The sequence below is a fragment of the Eufriesea mexicana genome, unplaced genomic scaffold (genome assembly GCF_001483705.2).
Source record: "Eufriesea mexicana isolate 0111107269 unplaced genomic scaffold, ASM148370v2 scaffold11180, whole genome shotgun sequence".
In the NCBI taxonomy this organism is placed as follows: Eukaryota; Metazoa; Arthropoda; class Insecta; order Hymenoptera; family Apidae; genus Eufriesea; species Eufriesea mexicana.
In genome coordinates, this window is record NW_016918806.1 from 33,850 (window position 1) to 42,609 (window position 8,760).

The window sequence follows — 8,760 nt, forward strand, 5'->3', positions numbered from 1 at the left end:
ACTGACTATGGTTTTCGTGATGAAAGAAGATTTGCGTCTTTAAGTATAAATATATAGTTAATTAACATACATACTTAAAACAGGAATGAATTGGAATAATTTCTCTTCTACTGTCAAGTAAAGTAATCATAAGTGATTATCCTAAAATAAACATTTTGAATAGAAGTTAAATAAGAACAAGTAAAAATATTAATAAGAAAATATGAAATAAAATAAAATATATCAAAAATCACGAACGATCACGAACGATCACGAATACAAAAATAAAATTTTCAAAAATATGGATCTGAAAGAAAAGATATGGTAATCGCAAGGATGCAGTATGTGCGTCACGAGCGACATCACGAAATCACGCCAATGCTATTTTTAAGGGCCAGGTGTGACTCCCAACTCTCTATCGTTCTCCTGTGTATATATGTACACGTGGGGGTCGGTTCCCCCCTGTAAAACAGGCCGAAGAGGCATTTCCACCACCACCGGATCTAAGGGCACGCGCCGCAGGAACATCTGTGTAAAATGCTTCCAGTGATGAGTGTCCCGTACATCTGTGTGCGTGGATGATTCATTGGTCTGTGTCGTTTGCGACTTTAATCGTCGATTCAGTTCGATCGATCGAATTTATGAGTCAGTCACTTCATGCATTATCGATAATTCCACTCTTGACAATTAATTATCGTTTACATATTAGCATGAAACAGTAGTAGGATTAGAACATGTTCAAAATTTATAAAATGTTGATAATGATGTTGCATTTATTACAGTGTATTTTATATACGACTATGAAACAATAATTTATTATTTTTTTCTTTTTTGTGTACCTTTTATGTTTATCCACAACACGAAGGGTATTTAAATCATATCGATGGACCATAAGAACAAATCACTTGAACAGAAGAAAAATACGTGGCTTCCTATTTTCCTTTCAGTAATCATTTCGTGGATCGATGACTTCACACATTGGAATTTTATTAGTAATGGATTCTTCTGAACGAAGAATCTCTGAATGTAGGAGGCTCTTGAATGTACTAATAAGTTCTTGGTAACGTTGCACGATATAAGTCTCCTAATACCGTTAATTACACTGCACAGTCGATTAGGAAAATATACTCTTTCCGATCACGTATGTAACTTGGAGCTTCTTTTACGATATAATGAAAAGGGAGATTATGTGAATACAACAAACGAAAGAAAGTGCAACCGCGACTATTAATTTGCATATGCAGCACCCGTATCGTGGTATACATGCATGTTGTGTGTGCATGTATTAATGGAAATAAAATGATCAAAATGTGAAGATGTAGCTTTATTAAAATGCCAAGGCTAATTTCGCGCGTAAACCTGTTATTGCGCGCGCATCCTCGGACATCTTTTTATCGAAAGGAAAATGGTAAAGAGATATACAGATACCTTCAAGAATATTAAAAAAGTAATAATCGATATGTGACAGTATGTTCGTTCATTATCGATAATCTAAGTTGTTTATTCTGTAACGACCAGTGTCCTATGGCATTGCTTGAAACGTCACATATGCACGAGACCGTCTGCAGCTACACTCCCATGAAAGCATCAAAGGGTCTATACGACCCCTATTGTATATAAAGATCCGTATGAAATGGGGGACAGCTGGATGCAAACCGTTATTGAAAGGTGTGCGCGAGCCATCGAGCACGCGTTTGTAGAGATTGGTCAATGAAATTTAAATTTCCAAAAAGAGACATAAGAACTTTAATCGTGCTGTCGTATTTTTCGATAACTGTAATTGTATATGTACATTTAATTTCCCATCTAAAAATGAATCAATGAATTTAATTGCGTACCATAAAACTTGCATTTTTAGTTTATGGATTGTATTCTTTGTATACCAAACAAAATAAAATAAAATTTACATCATATTTATTAATTAAATGATAAAAATATTGATGAACTTTTTATGGTGATGATAATTCTTAATAATTTAATATTCAAGTGCACCAAGATGAAAAGAAATCGTAAATATTATTTCTATTTAACAATTCAATGTAACTAAATGTAATTAATAATATACATACTTTTAATCAGACATTTAAATAACTAAAAGAAAAATATGTGCTCTTTCGTTCATATTATATCTTTTACGAACCTTAAAAGGAAATAAATTCTGAACCAGATCAATTATTCGAGAATGGCGCGCCATCTACATATACGCGTTACATCAGAAATTTCTCGGTGTTCACTAAAATTCAGTGATGAGAGTCACTTTCTATTCTTAAATTTAAACTCGTTTTTGATTGGTCTTAAGTAATCTGAATCTTTTGTATTAACCAATCAAGGAACCTTAAGACGGAACATATGAAGAAAATATATGTGGCGTTTTAAGTTGAGGCGCCATCTACAATTTCGCAGATCGACAATTTCGTATAATTGTGCTTTGGAGTGGAATTGGACTAACGTTATTCGATCATTAATTGTACTTTATTGCCTTAGCAGTGTCTCGAAATGGTAATTAATTGATTTTATATTTTTGGTGCGCATCATAAAATATTATTATTATAATAATGTCAAAAGTGAAATGATATTGGGTTAACTTTCATTACCCGGTATTGTATAAAGGTGTGACAAATGGCGCACGTGTGTCAATAGAAAAATTTTTTTATTCCGAACGTAATATTAACTTCTTTTAGTAAAATTTGTTTTCATAAAAATGTAATATCATAGTCTAAGTAAATCCTAGCTTATAAATATTGTATATTTATATAATTATATAAATGCTGCATCGCATTATTGAATAATAAATTAATAAAGAAAAATAAAAAATGAAATGTGTAATTAAGATGAAATAATTTGCATTACGTAGTTAACATGTACGGACAATTTTTATTGGTATTAATAATAATGTTAATTATAAAACTTTAAATGGACATTTATAGGTTTCCTTGAATCCAGTCAGGATTCTCAAAAATGATGCAGAAGAGGAGAAAGCAGAGATTGCCCGGTTGAGTTTATTTGTAGGGGCAATAGCTATTGGTGATTTAGTGAAGTCTACACTTGGTCCTAAAGGTATGGATAAGATATTAGTGGCTCATGGTCGATCTGCAGGACAAGTTCAAGTTACAAATGATGGAGCGACCATTCTTAAAAATGTTGGTGTGGACAATCCTGCTGCTAAAATTTTAGTAGATATGTCCCGTGTACAGGATGATGAAGTTGGTGATGGAACTACATCTGTAACTGTTCTTGGTTAGTATAATTATTTTAATTTCTTTAATATTATTAACATATAACATGACAAAGTCTTGTATTAAAAGTAATATACAAAATTAGTAAAAATATTGTAATACTATGAATATTTAATATGCAACATTTAAAATAATTATTTCTTATTGCAGCTGCTGAATTATTAAGAGAAGCTGAAAAATTAATTGATCAAAAGATTCATCCACAAACTATAATTGCTGGCTGGAGACATGCAACTAATGTAGCAAGAGAAGCTCTAAGAAATGCTGCAACTGATAATTCTGCAGATCCTGAACGTTTTCGTGAAGATTTGTTAAATATTGCCCGCACAACTTTGAGTTCAAAAATTTTATCCCAACACAAAGAACACTTTAGCAAACTTGCAGTAGATGCTGTATTACGTCTTAAAGGATCTGGCAATTTGTCAGCTATCCAAGTTATTAAAAAGCGCGGTGGAACTTTGTCTGATTCCTTTTTGGATGATGGATTCTTACTAGATAAAAAACCTGGAGTACATCAGCCACAAAGAGTAACTGATGCTCATATACTTATAGCAAACACTCCTATGGATACAGATAAAATCAAGGTAAGTAAAAAATTTAAAAATATAAGTGTATAATAATTATGTATGTTTTAATTTGCATGCTCAATACTTTTGCAGGTATTTGGTTCTAGAGTTAGAGTTGATTCAATGGCAAAAATTGCGGAATTAGAAGCAGCAGAGAAGGAGAAAATGAAAGTAATAATATTATATTATGGTTAACAAAAAAGTTAAATTTAATTATTTATAATCACGTGATAATTATGTTCAATTTAGGATAAAGTTGAAAAGATTATAAAACATGGATGCAACGTTTTTGTCAATAGACAGTTAATTTATAATTATCCAGAACAATTATTTGCTGATGTTAATATCATGGCTATTGAGCATGCTGACTTTGATGGTATTGAACGATTAGCTCTTGTTACTGGTGGAGAAATAGTTAGTACCTTTGATAACCCTGAGATGGTGAAACTTGGAAAATGCGATCTTATTGAACAGGTATGTCTCAATCTAATTAAAAGAACGCGATGTTTCTAAAGATTTATTACTTTTTTAGGTGATGATAGGTGAAGATACTTTGCTACGATTTTCTGGAGTTGCTTTGGGAGAAGCTTGTACAATAATCATTAGGGGTGCTACTCAACAAATTCTTGATGAAGCTGAGAGATCTTTACATGATGCCCTTTGCGTATTATCAGCTACAGTACGCGAATCAAGAATTGTTTATGGTGGAGGTTGTAGTGAAATGATAATGGCTTGTGCTGTAATGAAAGCTGCAGCTTCTACTCCTGGGAAAGAAGCAGTTGCAATGGAATCTTTTGCTCGGGCATTACAACAATTACCTACTGTTATTGCTGATAATGCTGGTTATGATTCAGCTCAACTAATTAGCGAGTTGAGAGCTGCACATAATTCTAGTTCAAATACCATGGGTTTGGGTATGTTTATTATTCTTAAATAATATAATTATTATTATTAAAAATACGAAAAATGAGTAATTACTTATTTGCTTCTATCGTATATTAATAGATATGGAGCAAGGAAAAATAGGCTGCATGAAACAATTAGGAGTAACTGAATCTTGGGCTGTGAAGAGGCAAGTTTTACTTAGCGCAGCGGAGGCAGCAGAAATGATTTTACGCGTGGATGATATTTTACGAGCGGCACCCAGAAAGCGCGTTAAGGACCGTGGACGTTGTTAATTACATAAACACTCGTTCATTGCTTTATTTGCACTGCTTTTTTTCATAATACAAATTATGATCAAATACTAATCAGTTTAGCTTCATCTATTTTGTTAATAAACATTGATATTAATTGATGTCAACATAATAATTTCTTGAATGTTATAATATGCAATATTTTACATTACAAATGTTGCATCGCTGTTCAAAAAAAATATGGATGGGACTTATAAAATGATCAGAACATTTTATAATCATCATTTTTTATAACAATACATCGTTTTAACATCAATAAATGCTTGATACCTTGAATCTGTATACTTTCTTCATTAAAGCTCTGCATTGGCAACGTACTTTATATAAAACTAAAAATTTTAATAAAAAATGATTAACAATATTATTTATAACAAATATGGAATCTACAATAAAAATACGATTACATTTTTATTTTCATTTTTAAAAATAATCGATCTTATGGTGTGTAATAAATATTCTTTTGTATATTTTCATATTTTAATTAGTGTATCCTAGTAATTCTTGTATAAATAATATCAGTATATATTTATGACAACATATATTTTCAAATAACTAATATTACTTATATATCTTGACCAATATCTGGTCCATACAAAATAATGAAATATGTTTTTTAAAAAATTAAAATCATGGATCTTATTTAACAACAGGTCATACTAACAAGCCAATTGTAATCTACATTTGAATGCAACAGATATAATTAATTTATTGCTTCAATATGCAAATCGTAACTTTGAATCATAGCCAAGTATATCAAGATTGGGATTACAAGCAAAGTTTATCATTGGAGGTGGACCACACATAAGTACTATTGTATCAGATGATGGTGGAAACATATGTTTCTTTATCATATCTGCATTTATGTGTCCTGTACTATATGGCCAATTTTCACTACTAGTATCTAATGTATACCAAACTTTTAATTTATTAGGTTGATTTTTAACAATATCATCTAATTCATCACGAAGTAATATGTCTTTTTCTGTTTGATTGGCAAAAAGTAAAGAAGTTTGTGTTTCATCTGTAGGATCCTTTACTATAGCACGAATTAATTGTAGCATTGGTGTAATTCCTGTTCCACCAGCTAGCATTACAATCTGTATTAACAGAAAAAATAATATAATTACTTATTAAAATTCATAGATAGAAAATACAATTATGTAAAGTTTATATATGTACTCTTTTAACATCATATTCCACAGGTGGATCTTTCCTAAAAATTTTTATGGAAAACTTCCCATGACCATTATAAATAAGCCGACCAGAAGGTCCACTAAAATCAACCGTTTCTCCAATTTGCAAATTTTCTAAGTACTGAGATAATTTTCCTCCTTCAGGAAATTTTGGATGTACATTCTTGAAATACACCTAAAATACATGTTTTTCATTTATAATTTTTTAAATTATACTTATTTAATTTATGTTATTTTTTATTTTTTATTTGTAATATTAAATTATATATGAATCATATTTTAACCAACATGTTAATTACCTTAACAATAAGATCTACATAACCATGGTCATCATCACTTGATACAGGTGTATAAGAACGTATAACAACATCCTCTTCAATCTTTACTGTTAAACGTATATGCTGACCAATTGGTAATCCCAGTATATGATCTGGTGTTGGCAATGCAAATCTAAACTTTCTTGTATCATGACTTAATATGTCTTTTTGTATTAATGGTAAACTATATTTAGCTAGTGGTTGAACAAGTAGAATTGGAGATTTTGTTTTCTTATTTTTGCTCCATTTGTAAGCTTTAAATGCTAATCCTATTGCAGCTATGGTTCCCACAGCAGTTAATACTGATACAACCTAAAAAACAATATGAAAATTAAATATTTTGAAAACAAAATTTGTAAAAACAATAAATCAGAATATAAATATATGTATGTATTATTGTTTTATCAAGTAATTTTTTTTTTTAATTATTTAATTGGATATATTCACGTATTCATTATTTATGGCACATAAGTTTAAAATAAATTATACTAATTAAAAAAGATATTAATAACAAAACTTAGAAAAAACTTAAATCATCATTAAGGTTTGATCCATAGAAGTATATTAGATTATAAGTATTTACAAAATCCTTCTACAATAATAAATAAAAATTTCAATTTGTGAATAATTTAAGTTATTAAAGAAATGTTATCTTATAAATACTGTTACAGTCTTTTTCAATCCTACTATTTATAATAAAATAACAATAAACTATTATAAAAAATCAATACCTTGAAAAAGTTACTCATAAATATCATACAAGTCAATTATATTATAATAAAATTTTTCCTTTGGAAGATTTTATTAATATAAATCATGCTTTATGATATTTTCAAAATATTCTTATTTAAATAGACTTACCAATAATCGAAAACGTGACATCATAAATAAAATAACACGTGGTTAAGACTTTGGTAAAAGAATATCGTAAACGAGGTTAAGGTCGTAACCACAAGAGGAAATAGAGAGGATAAATAAAAGAAAATTCTGAGTGTACACTTATAAACAAGAGTAGAATCGACCACGATTTGTTACCGACTTTTAAAGAATTTTTGTGCATACGCTTCGAGGAATCGCCGGCTTTTACATGGGGTCAAATACAGGGCGCTTCCCTTTAAAATAGATCTTACTTCCCTCGATCTAAGAACAGTTCTACTATTCCAATGTATTTATAGCTATATTACTAGAGGTATTATAAACGTGAAATAAATGTAGCTTTACATATTATATTGATGGCATATTAAAGAAAACTTATTTTATAATTGTTAAAAAATATGTCATAACACCAAAATCTTACTACATTATTGCTATAGCATCACACTGTATTAATAATTTATAATAGATAATATATTTATTTATTTTAAAAGACAAATAGTATTATATCAAATGAAAGCTGTTAAAAATGACTTGTATTTTCTAGCAAGTAACACTTTTATTATATCGAAATAATAAATCTTATTTCTAACATCTAAAACGATTAGTAAATCCCTAATAAATACATATTACAAGTACTTAATGAATTTATTCATACATATTTATAAGATTATCCATTGAATGGAAATAATACAGATTCAATGAATATTTTTGTTTCAATTTAAATATTTTTGTTTCATTTTCTATACAAATTGTTCAATTTATAAATTTGATTAGGTAAATAAAGATATTATGTAAAAGATTTATTAAAATAATCATTTTGATTGATAACAGCTAAATACGTTCTTACGTTATCTTATCTAAACATAACCATCTATTACATAATTTAATATAGAAATTTTGTACTACCACTTTTTTACTAATTTCAAGTTAAAACTATTGTTGAAATAAAATTATTCGGTAACTTGGAATTACATTTAAATAAAAACTTTATTATATGCTATATGATATAAAAATTAAATTTTATAAAATATATTATACCCACATGTAAACCACTTGATATATAATTTGTTGATTCCAACATAGTAACTGTGATACCATTTAACAGTGTTATATTCACATATATTAGTAACGTATCACTCAATAACCACCTGTTGTGTTACCTAATTCAAGAATATGAATAATATTTTATTTATAAATATCATTTAATAATAGTCTCTAATTGTAAATGATATTCCAGAAAAATTTAACGAATACGTTCGTCTGTCTGTAGCTTAACTGAATGATTTCACAGTTCTAAATCTTTATTCTTCGCTATTTCATGATGAAGCAATCCTGACACAAGGGCGCTAATTACTGATAATGCTATATATGCTATATATGCTATATATGTATATATA

The 8,760-nt window shown here is 28.9% G+C and overlaps 2 protein-coding genes across 3 annotated transcripts; one reads left to right on the forward strand and one right to left on the reverse strand.

Annotated features, from left to right (window-relative positions):
* Positions 1 to 2,368: 2,368 nt before the first annotated feature.
* CCT2 (chaperonin containing TCP1 subunit 2) lies at positions 2,369 to 5,006 on the forward strand. The gene is made up of 7 exons (XM_017908506.1): positions 2,369 to 2,478; positions 2,907 to 3,216; positions 3,366 to 3,799; positions 3,875 to 3,952; positions 4,031 to 4,255; positions 4,314 to 4,695; positions 4,787 to 5,006. Exons 1-7 carry the CDS (start codon positions 2,476 to 2,478, stop codon positions 4,957 to 4,959), a joined length of 1,605 nt encoding a protein of 534 aa, XP_017763995.1. The 5' UTR covers positions 2,369 to 2,475; the 3' UTR covers positions 4,960 to 5,006.
* Positions 5,007 to 5,549: 543 nt separating this feature from the next.
* On the reverse strand, positions 5,550 to 8,570 carry LOC108553571 (NADH-cytochrome b5 reductase 3). 2 transcript variants are annotated; one of them, XM_017908546.1, is made up of 4 exons: positions 7,349 to 7,788; positions 6,470 to 6,799; positions 6,157 to 6,345; positions 5,550 to 6,074 (listed from the first exon to the last, which is right to left on the reverse strand). In XM_017908546.1, the coding sequence occupies exons 1-4, from the start codon at positions 7,370 to 7,372 to the stop codon at positions 5,691 to 5,693; spliced, it is 927 nt and encodes a 308-aa protein (XP_017764035.1). In that variant the 5' UTR covers positions 7,373 to 7,788; the 3' UTR covers positions 5,550 to 5,690. The 2 variants fall into 2 exon arrangements, with proteins under 2 accessions (XP_017764035.1, XP_017764034.1); XM_017908545.1 differs by lacking the exon at positions 7,349 to 7,788 and adding an exon at positions 8,406 to 8,570 and having other exon boundaries at positions 5,551 to 6,074.
* Positions 8,571 to 8,760: the final 190 nt, after the last annotated feature.

Coding starts and splice junctions, on each gene's coding strand:
- CCT2 (XM_017908506.1), top strand. Junction 3,800..3,874: donor TGGATACAGATAAAATCAAG/GTAAGTAAAAAA, acceptor ATACTTTTGCAG/GTATTTGGTTCTAGAGTTAG. Junction 4,696..4,786: donor TTCAAATACCATGGGTTTGG/GTATGTTTATTA, acceptor GTATATTAATAG/ATATGGAGCAAGGAAAAATA.
- LOC108553571 (XM_017908545.1), bottom strand. CDS start 8,444: ATGTTGGAATCAACAAATTATATATCAAGTGGTTTACAT. Junction 6,346..6,469: donor ATGTAGATCTTATTGTTAAG/GTAATTAACATG, acceptor CATGTATTTTAG/GTGTATTTCAAGAATGTACA. Junction 6,075..6,156: donor TGGAATATGATGTTAAAAGA/GTACATATATAA, acceptor CTGTTAATACAG/ATTGTAATGCTAGCTGGTGG.